Here is a 13,025-nt window from a genome sequence, read left to right as displayed (position 1 = left end):
GCGCTGCCAAGAATCCTGTTGGCATGGGTGCATGTTTGCCTCTGTTTTTGCTTGTCCCTAAAACCGACTCCACTATGCTATGGTATATACAGCAGGGCTATAACCATCCTAGGATATTATGGTGGATACATCCACCCCCAGTGTTCAGAATAGTGGTTGATCAATATGGATTTTTCTATGCATGATTCTTCCCAAAAATGTCATTTACTCACCCTCATGTTGTTCCAAATCTGGATGGCTTATGTAGAACACAAAAGGTGAATTTATGACGCATATCTTGTCCAACCTTTTCAATGTATAGCGCTGTTAATATTATGCTGTCATGCTTCAAAATAACAAAAAAGTCAAGTCACGTTATTTATTTATCGCTTTATATAATACAGATCGTTTCAAAGCAACTTCACATTAATAAACAGCAAAATAACAGTGTTAATGTTGTAAAATTAATCAGTTCTGAAACATTCAATTTCAGCTGTAAAGCAGCTTTACAGAAGATAAAATCGTCATTATTGAGCTCAATTTAGTTCAGTGTTGTTTCTATTCAGTTCAGTAACTGTCAATAATACAAAAAGCACTATAAAATCATAGAGGTGGTTCATGATTCATGCATTATAATAACCATTTTGTAAATGAATCATTCATTTGTGTTGCATCTCTTTTAAATGAACTAGTATATCAAATTCACAATAATCTCGATAATTTCTTTGTGATTCGGACTAATCCTGATCTTAAATTCAACTCACTGATTCAGTGATCTGCTTGCAGTGGTTAACAGCTCACTGGAGGAGATGATTGTTAGTGAATAATGTTTTTTTTTTTTTTGTCTATTTGTTACACAGACGCATCCTATGGCTTTAGAAGACTTTTTGAATGTAGTACACAAGACATATATGGACAACTTTTATGGTGTTTTGTTTTGTTGTTGTAATTTTGGTGCTTGACAGACCCAGTCCTCATTCACTTTCATTACACTGAAGTGTGGTTAGTGTAAGCCTTTTTGCTCTTGAATAAAGAAAACACAAGATGAGGATGAGTGATGACAGTTTTTTTGTTTCATGTATTTAATAAACAAAAGATCCCTTTAAAGATCTGGGTAGGTTGTCACGTGTGTCCAGCAAAGAGCAATATAACAGTCTGTATGCTGCAACCTTAAGTTTAGGGCCAGATGCAAACTGATGCTAATCTGCTTAGATCCTTACAAGAGCACATAGGATTAGCCCTGTTCTATTGAACACAGTACTTCAGTTGTGTTTAAGAAATGATTTTACTGTTGAGACCATTAGCCCTCGGGACGTCTGTTCTCGACATCATGGCTATAGTTCAATGATACAAGAGCATCACCGCAAAATGTTAGTCATGATATGAGTTCTTATCTGTCGTCTCAAACACAGGGAATGTTTCTAACAACAGTGTGACTAAATCATTGTTTCCATCATTCCTGGTCTTGGAGACACCATGGAGCAAATGTTTGGGTCAAACCTTGATAATTGAGTGCCGACTCAGTGGTGTGGTTAAACCATGTGTGGTAGTTCTTGACTGAAACTAAAAATAGTCTGTTTCAGTCTTATCTAGATAGAAGGAAGCAGTCTAAACCGATTTTAGTAGCTTATCAGTGGTGACTATGGCTACTACTAAACATATTGTAGAAACTTAATTTTCTGTAAAGCTGCTTTGCAACAATTTGTATCGTGAAAAGCGCTATACAAATAAACTTGAACTGAACTGAACTGAATTTAGACCTGAAGTTGAAGATGAATGCACATTTATTTATTTACTTAATTTTAAACCACTGGTTTAATCGACCATCTTGATTCCGTGTTGGTTAGTCCAAACATCTCTTAAGGAATGTTGGATGTTGTCTCTCTGGAGGCTTTTGAGGAAGGCCGAAAAGTACAGTAGCGCTAGAGGGGAATTTCTTGACTGACAGTCATCTCTCCAAAGACAGTATTATCATAAAGACTCCAAAATAGGCTTTTGAGGCTCTGTTTCACCAGAATCAGCTTACTCACCCATACATTTTTTTATTGCTTGCAAGTGATTCATAGATGAAAAGGAAAGATGATCGAGGCTGGTGGTGATCCTCTTGAGTTTTTGCCCAGCCCTGGCCTCCAGCATTCGGAAAACTGTCAATCATTAACAAGATGGGGTAAAAATGTAGAGACATGATGACACAGTTCTAGCTAATCCAGTATTGCAAAGGTTGTGAAACCAATATGTCATCACTTGCGCATAATATGTAGATTTAACTTCCTTGTAGCTCGCGATCATCTTTATCACACAACTCTTTTAGACAGACATGAGGACTCAAGCGTGACACAGTGAAATCCAGAGGGATGTTTTATTTAGGTTTTTCTTTTCAAACAAGAAACAAGAGTGCAAACCTGGAATACCGGTTAGTTCTACTCCTCTAGCTGTATTCACCCTACAGAGGAATATCGTATAAACTTGCTTTTTAAGGTATAACATTTTAAGGTATAAAATTTCAAGCTTTTTGCCCAAGACATTGGATTTTCACTATATTCATTTCTTGGTGAGTTTTTGGTTATTTTATTTTTACCATTTTACCGTTTTACAGTTTTACTGTTTTACTATTTTACTATTTTACTATTTTATTTTTATATTTTATCATTTTATTTAATTATTTTAAATAGATGATTTATATATTTATTTATTAAACATTTATTAAACATCTGGTACAATAGAAGTATTTTATAGGACAATAGCACTATTTAGAAATAGAAATATTTTTATAGGATTTCTGGATTTGTAAATGGGTTAAATTTTGGATTTTAATTTTGATCTATCACTTATGTATCTATTTTTGTTTTGTCAGTCATTGTGGATAAAAGTGTCTTCTATATGAAAAATGTAAATGCTTCCGTTCTGCACGGCTTAATGTGTGACAGTTACGCTACACATACATCTTCCTCTATCAGAAGGCTATGCCTTGTGTCTTTGTCAAAAGAGTCTGTCATGTGAAAGGAGCCTCCTGGCACCGCAGGAACTACCAACTCTATAGTGTGGCCTGGAGCCTGTCGAATAGTGCCATCTTTACTGTTAAAACAGAGCAGTATTCTCTGACCCGCTGCACCCTGTCAACCCTCTGATCCCAATAAGCCTTGTATTCATTTGCTTCCAGATATGGAGTTTCCATTTAAGCTATTCACTCGCAAAGAGTTAGACGTCTATAGATAAGCTTGCTACATAAATGAGCACACAGAATGCTTAGAGGATCAATAATGAATAAGTCCCATGAACATATTGATTTTCAGATTCAGTTTTGCAGTGATAGTCCATCCGCTGATTACATCCGGTGTTCGTTTTGAAGGTCAAATGTATGGTATAGTGCAGTGGTGGGAATAGGTGGATGAAGGTGACTGGAGGTTACTGTTATGGTATAGTTCAACAATAAGGACGTTTACATCAACAAACCAGCCATCAAAATCAGGAGACACAGGAGAAGCGTGTTTAAACTATATTTTGGTATCACTGAGATTTTGAGTTGGAACAAAATGTTATCCAATATATTTTTGGCCACGTTGGTTTTTGGCTGATAAATGTTACTTTTTAATATAATTTATATCATTATGTTAAGTAAAATTGGGTCATTTTTTAGTTTCTAAAAAAAGCTTTAGTATTGGCCAGTATATTGGTTAATGGCTTTAAAATGTAAATACTTAATGGTATGGGCCTTACAGTACATTCCTACATTTAATAAAGTAGTGTCTTAATGTGCAAAGCAAAATTGGGGTAATGGTAAAATTCTTAGTTTGCCAGGCAGGTTTGTCCACCATAATTTTTTTAGCGCACACTAGAGCATGTGTTTTTTCATCTAAGTTTAAATGCAGGTCAAGAGGATCTGATTCTGTGCCCCAGTCAGTAAGTCAGTAGGTCATGAATCTGCATGATGGCTGGAATCCTCCAGTGTTTTCAGACCTCTTCTGTCTAATCCCCTCTGATGACACCCTTAAAGTGAAGATGTGTCCTGCCATGGACTCAAGTCCTGCTTATTCACTCCCAGCTGTCTCAAAGACTCGAGATTAAAAGGCACACAGCTGATGTGTTCTGTAACAACTCTTAAGTACACAAGAATGTTTGGAAAGTTGATTTACAGGTTTGTTTAACCAGTTGTTTACAATATGCAAACACAGGGGTTAAAACAAGCAAGAATCTGAAACTCTTTAAAGGTGGAGTGTGTGATTTATGCTTCATTAGCACACCAAAGAGAATTGCATTAATAATGTGTTTTCAAACAAGCTTCGCCAAACACTCCTCTCATCTTCAATCTCTTTCTTTTTGTTAGGTAGAGACGATGTCGGAAGAGGCCCAAAATAGAGTAGATGAGGACTTTGAGTCCGAGGAGGGTGATCTGGAGTCCTATCTAGAGGAAGAGAGTAGCAGTGAGCTTCTGGAGCGAGTGAGAGAACTTCAAGTAAGTGGCATATACTTTCACTAAGAATACAGTTTTGTTTACTTTACTTCCTTGACTTACTGTTTAAACTGTTCTATTTTTGTATAGGCCGAGAACTCTGCCCTTTCATTAGCAAACGAGAGTCAAAGAGAAGCATATGAACGATGCTTGGACGAGGCGAGTTCCTTTCCAACCCTTCCTATGGAGATTTGCAATGTTTTTGCCTAATGCAGAAGCCAATTAGATAGTCAGATGAAAAATAAAATAGTCCTGAAAGTATTTTATGTTTAATAATTTATTTATTTATTAATTTAAAAATGTTTATTTTTAGGTCGCCAACCATGTTGTGCAGGCTTTACTCAATCAAAAGGTAAAAACTTTGAGGATTTGCATCAGGAACATAGTTATAAAAACTTCATTTGAACTACAAAGTCTAAAGAGTTATTTTATATTTAATTCATATGTATTTATGAAGTATTATTTATTATAACTTATTGAATTATTAAATTCTGGAATAATTTTAATATATAATTAATTTTAATATGTTTAATGTATAATGTTGGTTGTATATTTTATAAGTGGTGTACATATTCTAGTCATATATTTTTAAAATGTTTTTTAAAAGCTGTGGATTCTTCTTTTAGGATCTCAGAGAGGAATGCATTAAGCTGAAAATGCGTGTGTTTGATCTGGAGAGGCAGAACAGAACACTGTGTGAGCTCCTGCAGGAGAAACTGCACAGTCAATCATGTGTACATCAGCAGGTAAATGATTAAACCCTTCAACATACGATGACAAAATGTACAGTGCAGGTCCGATTTTAGTTTGAAGTTTGTTTTTCACAAAACATTCTTTAAAGTCCACAGGGATGTGCTATTAGTTTTGTTTGCAAAATGAAGAAAATGGCTCAATTAACGTCTTCCTGTTTAATTTGCCTGGGCTGCTTGGGCAAGCATTTTTTCCATTTAACTACAAGGAATTTGTGTGTAAACAGGCGAAAAAAACCTTGTTGTGCATGCATAGTTGTGATACATGAGGTGTTTTGCATAATCCAAAAATTGATTCATATAATAAGAAGCTTAAAGCTTACCTGATGTGTCTTATCAAAGCAGCCAGGACCCTGTCTGGAGCACATCGGCGAGCTGCAGCACAGTGAATCTAACAAACTGATTGAGGCTCAGAGGAATGCACAGGCCAAGGTAAGAGCCATACACAAAGTCTTTGTTGAATAAGTCTTGTATGACAACTTTACCTCATCCCTATGATTTGGTTCCACAGGGAAACAGCGAAAGTGCGCAAAATTGCATACCAGAGACCCAAGGCTCATCCACGTCCATGGAGGCCATGTCCCCATTCTTGAAGAAGAAAGCACACATTTTAGAGGTCCTCCGCAAGCTTGAAGAAACAGATCCGCTTCGGTACCATCGTTCTTCTGGCATTCCCTCAATCTGTGACTATAGCCAGGCTCTTGCCTCTAAGGAGGCTGTATTAGCCTGTAGAGACAATTCATCCAGGTGCAATGCACCCAAAGCACATTGTTCCCATTCCTGTCCAGATGTTTGCACACATCAGCATTTGAATGGAGGAGAGCACAGCAATGTAAAATGTGGTAGTTGTAGCACATGCCTGATGCTGTCCAATAAAGATTCAGTCAGCTTAGCCAAGAGTAGCCACAATTGTTGCACTTCAGCTCCCATTACCATCGAAAACCTCAATCTGGCTCGGCCCGATTTCCAAGAGAACATGGAAATGCAGAGCCTTGTGAAGCCTACCACAGGTACAAGTGAACTGTTTATAAAAAGGACATCTGGAGATATGTCCATTCTTTCAGCAGAGCAAGGTCTTAACCCACCGAACGATCCCCACTCATTAGAAGTCCCTGAATTATACTCAAGACTAACCATTTCAGAAAGAGATCAGCCCAGAGGGTCCGATCCCGTGTTCGTGGAAAAAAGAGACAAGAATAGGTTATCTGACCTTCTGCTTGAGTCTCAATCCAACGGGTCAAGCGGCAGCACCTGCAATGAGACGATTTGTGACGATAGCAGAATTGATGTGGCGCTACTGGACTCGGACTTGAAGCACTTAAACTCTGTAGCGCCACAAAGACTCGAGAAGGAAGAGTTTGCAACAAAAGAAGACCCTGACTGTGTCTGTCGAGCCAACGTAGCCACCTCAAAGCTGCCTACTCTCGGACTCAAAGACAATTTACAAAATGCACACTGTGAGATGGACAGCAATGAATCAGTCCACAAAGGTCTGTTATTTTCTCCGAATGAGAATCATACTGTCTCAAAAGTACTGGATGATATCTCCGTCCCTGTGAAAGACACCCCTTCCGATCCTCAGTCCATTAGATCAAAAGTTGCGGTCAGCCCGAATCAAGTTTCCTGCCTTAGAGAGGTCAAGGCCTCACCTTCCAAACTGCTCAAGTTCCTTAAGATACCCACTCTTGGAGAACGTACTGCAGTACCTGCTCCACCTCGTCTCAGTCCTCAGTTGACTCGTAGCTCGAAGATTCCTTGCCGGAGCAACAATTATGAGGTGCACAATTCCCCTGTATCCACACGAAAAGCCACCACGACAGAGAGGCAAAGACAGCTGCCCCCTTCTAAATCGGAGTCACACTCTGCTCCAACTTCTCCACCCCAGCCTGATGATGTCCCTACACCATTGCCAAAGGACCTTGGCTGTGGTATCCCTAAAACAACTCGTGTAGCCAAGCCTACACAAAGTTCTCACATTCAAAAGACTCCTCAGAAAATTCCACACTACGAAAATGTCTCTGACATCTCCAAAACGTGTGTCACCGATGTATCACAGCTGCTTGGAGAAGTGAGCTCATCTCTTCAAAATTCCAGCCCGGTTAATGAAGGTGCGAAAGAAAAGCAGACGAAGTTTGGTATAGAGCGACCAACAAATCTCAAGCAGAAGGAGATCTCACCAGAGTCTGATTCTTCAGACCAAGAGGACAGCTCAGATAGTCCGGTGTGGCATAAGCAAGTCAGTCATCGCAGTCTGCCTAGTCAGTCGTCATCCCAGAAGGCTCAGAGTGGGATAAGCACGAGGTCCAGGAGCCAAGAGAAAAACAAAATGGTAGATAATGATTCACAAAGCTCCGAATCACCTTTTAAAAAGAACGATCCACCGCCTGTTCCTAAGAAATCAGGGATTGGTAGACATTCAGGTGAATCAAGTCATTCTTTTAAAGAACGACTAGCTGCACTTGGCAAGTTGAGGAACCCAGACGAGTCCACAACTTGTCCTCCACTTGCAGAGAAGAAAGAAATTCAGTCCGCTGCAAGCATACCAACACGAACCACCGATAAAAGCAAAATTGCTGACAGAAACTCTGATTGTAAGTCGGGAGAATATAGACTTCCTAAAAATACAGATTCCATTGAGGATAAACCATACCATTCAGGTCATCTTGATGGTGCTATTTCAAAACAACAAGCAGCCTTTCAGCATGTTGAGCAAGCTGTCAGGTCTCTTCCCTCTAGCACATTAGTCTCCAAACTTGAACATGAATCCTCTAGAACATTCTCAGCCAAGCAGGAGAGCCCAAAGTCTAAGATGCATCCACCATCTACTAACCTAGAGGCTGCACAGGCTTTGCGGAGCTATGCTAAGATTATGGCACCTCATAGCCTTTCATATAATGGAAAAAATATCGCTGGTCCCCATAGTGGCAGCCCCAATAAAATCCCCCTCAAATCCCCTACTAAAACTGTGCCACCCTCTATGAACCGAGATGGGAAACCTACTCAAGAGTTTCAGAGGTACATGTCCAAATCTGAGGACAGGAGCCACCTCAGGGCAAATAAGAAGAAGAATTCTTCCTACGGAGAGAGTCTTCCTCCACCACCACCAAGGCCAGTAGAGAATGTTGAAGAAAAAAGGCACTCTGCCCCCAGTCCACAGTCTTCTATAGAGCAGAAGGTCATGAAGGGCATTGAGGAAAATATGCTGAAACTGCAAGAGCAAGATAAAGGGCAAATGGTTGAGGTCAAGCAAAAGGCTTCCAATGGAATTGCCAACTGGTTTGGTCTGAGAAAAAGCAAGCTTCCCGCTCTTAGCCGTAAACCAGAAATGTCAAAAGCAAAAGATGACAAAAGGGAATGGAAACTCAATATATCATCTGTGGGCAAGGATTCCAAGGGGGCTCCGAAGAAAACCGAGAGCGAGAGCCTAAACATTTCCATGCTGATTGAGAAGGCAGAGGGCTTGCATAAAGCTCTTGAAGAAGAGCGGGCTTATGTGAATGGAGTGGCCTTGGACCGACAAGGAAAGGGACATTCCTGCGAGGTGGTGATGGACCAAGCCCAAGGCCAGCTGTCTGTGATGTACAGAGGAGTGCCATCTGACAACTTCATGCAGCAACTGCTAAATCGGTGAGTACAAAGCAACTTATACAATGTTTTATTTTGATATTTGTTTTATAGAAAGATGTCACAAGTACATATTTCAAACACGATAAAAAATAAAAAAAAGTAGTTTGTGACGTTTGGTTTGGCTTAACGCAATGAAATGTAATTTTTATAATATATTCAGTCATATTCTCAGCTATTTTGTTCCAAGACGTATTCTTTTAGTGTATAAATCAACCCACAATAAAGCTACAAGTCAAAGGCCAAATTAATGACTTAAATCCTTAATTCCTTAATCTTCAAGTGCATAGTTGTAGTGCAGGTTTGCAGGTGTTGAAAGTTAATTGAAATAACTGATGAATGAGTGAGGTGAGAAAATGTGCTTTGAGACTTAATTGGAATTTGACTTGTGAATATCAGCTGGGAATTTGCATTATCATAGTGGCTGGGCTTCTGCACATGGTTTAATAAATTAGAGGTAAAGTTTAACCAAAATGTAAGAATGTACTTGCATTCAACCAAAAGGATTTTTTATTTTTTTTTGGTGGTGGTAGATCTCAAAAACGATTTAATAAGAAGCTCCAGAAAGGATGATATAGTTATAAAAGTAGTCCAAAGCCATACGCTTGGTCTCTGAGGAACAGGCTGAAATATACTAATATACTGTACAGTAGACAAACAATAAATGGTATTTTCAAATCAATTTTATTAAAAAATTTATTCCATAAGGGTTGATGGGAAGGACACTGGTAGCATCAGCATGGCACATCGACGCCTCTCGTTTGACTGTAAATCCAGACCTGTATTCAATCACCAGAGCGCTGGCATTGCTGGTCAGACAAGAAGCAGTGATGACATGGAAAAGGTAAAAATTGAAATTCATGGATATAATGCACAGTGTTGTTTTGAAAGTTCTTAATAGAACTTTTAATGTTTTTTTTTTCACAGGTTTCTGCATTACTGAGTAAAGACGTCACGTCAGATGAGAACCTGGCTGAGACGATTCATCATGAACACTTTGCAGGTAAGGCATGATCACAATGCATGACGTAATGGTTTTTAATGTTTCTAGAGGCAGGAATTTCAATTGGTTAGCATGTAGCGACAAAAAACGGGTTTTAACATGTCAATGATGATGAATAATCTAGGTGCGTCTGAATTTGTGTGGCAGCAGCTGTGTGGCAAACATTATCTTGATGTTTAGGTGTGATCCTGTTATTTATGTGAAAATATGTGTCCATGTGTAATTTAAATAAGAATAAAAGAATATATAAAAATGTAGGGATAAGAAATAAAAAAGTAATTTAATTATAATTAAAATTAATATTATTTTACTAAACACAATCATTCGTATATTTTAAAATAACAAAATATTAATAATATATTCTATTCAAATTCCTCCCTTTTAGGATCTGGAATCTCCACACACACCCTTGACAGTGGCATTGGCACCTTCCCTCTTCCTGACTATAGTGCAAATGCTGGTTGCAAAAGCATTCCCAAAGGGAAGGCCCATGGGGAGAGTGACCCTTCTCATCTCCAGGGAAAACATGGCTCAGGGATGAAAATGTCCCACAAGGCCTGGACTTTGGAGAGAGAGTTGTCATCTTTAGAAGAGGATTATATGGGGGGTCAGGATATGGATCATCACACTGGCACTTTGGAAAACAAGATTCCATCCAGCCAGATCGCAAACATCGTTCATGATGGTATATAATACTTTTTAACCGTCACTTAAGGTTAATCAGTTATGTGAGTTTTCAATGTAGAATAATTGTACATTGATTAAGAGAAAGAAGTTCCAGATGGTGTTTTTTATTCTTTATTTCTCAGCTTTGATTGATTGATTTATTTCAGGCACTGATATCTGTGGAGCACCTATGAAATTAGGCCCCACAAAGAACTGGACTTTCCCAAACCTCAAAGCATCTGCAGAGCCGTCTGAGGTTTATCTTGGTGTTGGAGACGGAGTGGAGCCAGCGAGTCATAAGACTTCGTTTAAGAGGGTGAGCATCACTTTAGATCCTAGTGTCACCCAACAGGACAATTACAATAATTTTTTATTTGATTAAAACTATTTATATACACTACCATTCAAAAGCTTGGAGTTGGTAATGTTTTTTTCTTTCTTTTTTGGGGGGGGGATTGGGGCATTGCTCCATTCTTCAGTCACTTGATTTTTTTGAAATCATTCTAATATTCAGATTTTATGCTCAAGAAACATTTATTCGATTATCAACAATTTTTATCATTTTTGTGGAAACCGTAATAAATTTTTTTCATTCTTTGATGAATCGAAAGTTCAAAAGAACAGCATTTATTCAAAAATGTCTTTACAGTCACTTTAGATCAATTTAGTGCCTCCTTATAATAGTGTAAAAGTATTATTTTATTTTAAAAAAATCTTAATGGCCCTAAACTTTTGAACGATGTGTATTTCTGTTAGTGTACACATGGTAAAGTTCAGCAGCATGTTTACTTTCTTGCATTTCGATTACCTTTGCCATCATCTAAAGTTCACTGCAAGTTAACCTTTAAATTGAGTAACAATTAACAGCTAATGTAATTTAGCAAATTTCAAAATGATTATCAGTTTTTAATACTGTACATTATAATGTTGTTGGGCCTAAATTCACTTCTAGCACTTGTAATGTATTTATGGAAAATACAAATAAAAGTTTAAAACCATCATTCATTGGTTGTCAGCCATAACAGGTAACACGGCAGATAGAATTCTAATTGACTTAAATAGACCTTTTAATAGCCACATACAGACTGTAATAAAGTATTATTATGACTAATTAAATGATTCATGTTGTCATGTATTATATTATCATGCACTGTTCAGTCTCATTCACTGCATTTTTTTGGGCCTGTTTTACCCTCAGCGCAACAAGACTAGTGATTCGGTAGCCAGCTGTGAGGGAGACCCGAGAAGTCTTCCTCAACCCGGTCAGGCACGTAGAGGCAAAAGCCGCATTCCCGCTAACCCAGACATGGTGAGGGACACCGGTTTGGAGTTGGTGAGAGAGAGACCTGACGACGGCCTGTCTCCAAGCCATCCCCAGGTCCTGGAGACCCCCGAGTCCCTGAGCGATTCCCTCTATGACAGCCTGTCCTCGTGTGGTAGTCAAGGCTGAAGTGTTTTCAAAAGGAACTGAATGATAACCAGGTACAACCTTCAGATATTTTTCAAAGGTGGATACTTACGAGATAACCCATTTTTTTTGGACCGAAAAATCCCACGCCACACGTTACCCACGAAATACCCACGTTTCTATCCTGATGGTTGGAAGAAGAACTTTTACAGTGTGTTTGTGGTGGTGTCATTTTAGCCCATTATATCATCTCATTCGTGTTCTCTGTTTCAAGTGATAGCAAAAGGTAGTGACGTTCGACTCGTATTATCTTTAAATTACGTTTCAAGGACGAATCCGAGCTCATCGCGACAGTCTTCCAGTTTTCAATCTCACAGAATGTTCTGGTTTTCATGCAACATCAGTGCACACACTCTTTGGTAACATTTGTGTAAAGTTATTGGAAAGTGAATGTTAATATATGTGATTTTCAATTAATTTAATATGCATATTTCATGAAAAGAAAAAAGAAAAACGCATCTGTGTAAAACTGCATCAGCCGTAGACTTTTGATTCATTGTTTAAAGAAAAAAAAAAACCTTGTAGCAGCAACATACAGTAAGTGCGATCCATATAAGACAGAGCTACAGTGTTCCACGGTGAATTATTATTTACGTTTATTTATTTATTTTCTTTGAATAGTGTGGTAAGACAAGACCACCTTTTATTGGTTACTCCTTTTAAGTTTTGTTCAAACATATTCTGTGCCTGACTTTGTGTGTACGTGTCTAGCTGTGTCTCTAGGTTAGTTTGTTCTCCGGATCTGGCCATGACTTGTTTTTTTGTGTATGTTACCTTTTGTTTTGCAACGATTTAAAGAAACTTGTGACTCGTGACCTAATTTTGAACTGTGTATTGTTAGATCACCCTGCTTACAATCAGCGAACAAAGCTTAAACTTAAACCCAGGATTTCTTTATCCCAGTTTGGCTCTGACTAGACATGAGAGAAAAATCATCAAATCGTTCCATGCGAATTTTGAAAAGGTGGCTGACGATTTCTTAATGTTGATGTAATAATGCTGACTCTGCCTTACGCATCTTTCCACAGCTGTTAGAAATTAACCTCCTGTGGGCCAGGTTTCATGTTGATTACTCAGCAAAAGGGT

The 13,025-nt window shown here is 38.5% G+C and overlaps 1 protein-coding gene across 6 annotated transcripts in view; it reads left to right on the top strand.

Annotated features, from left to right (window-relative positions):
• LOC107737531 (nck-associated protein 5-like) overlaps nt 1-13,019 on the top strand; it is a 34,058-nt gene extending 21,039 nt beyond the window's left edge. For 4 of the 6 annotated variants that reach the window (XM_016549035.1, XM_016549032.1, XM_016549030.1 and 1 more), the window contains exons 2-12: nt 4,304-4,432; nt 4,520-4,588; nt 4,743-4,781; nt 5,056-5,175; nt 5,521-5,610; nt 5,690-8,805; nt 9,511-9,646; nt 9,730-9,805; nt 10,191-10,490; nt 10,639-10,787; nt 11,670-13,019. In XM_016549035.1, the coding sequence (XP_016404521.1) occupies nt 4,313-4,432; nt 4,520-4,588; nt 4,743-4,781; nt 5,056-5,175; nt 5,521-5,610; nt 5,690-8,805; nt 9,511-9,646; nt 9,730-9,805; nt 10,191-10,490; nt 10,639-10,787; nt 11,670-11,921 (4,467 nt within the window). In that variant the 5' untranslated portion in view covers nt 4,304-4,312 and the 3' untranslated portion in view covers nt 11,922-13,019. Of the gene's footprint in view, nt 1-2,226; nt 2,531-4,303; nt 4,433-4,519; nt 4,589-4,742; nt 4,782-5,055; nt 5,176-5,520; nt 5,611-5,689; nt 8,806-9,510; nt 9,647-9,729; nt 9,806-10,190; nt 10,491-10,638; nt 10,788-11,669 lie in introns of those variants that run through there. The other 2 variants (XM_016549034.1, XM_016549031.1) reach the window with 2 other exon arrangements.
• Nucleotides 13,020-13,025: the final 6 nt, after the last annotated feature.

This window comes from Sinocyclocheilus rhinocerous, unplaced genomic scaffold, assembly GCF_001515625.1.
Source record: "Sinocyclocheilus rhinocerous isolate Xijiao unplaced genomic scaffold, SAMN03320098_v1.1 scaffold72, whole genome shotgun sequence".
In the NCBI taxonomy this organism is placed as follows: domain Eukaryota; kingdom Metazoa; phylum Chordata; class Actinopteri; order Cypriniformes; family Cyprinidae; genus Sinocyclocheilus; species Sinocyclocheilus rhinocerous.
This window is presented reverse-complemented; position numbering and strand designations above follow the sequence as displayed.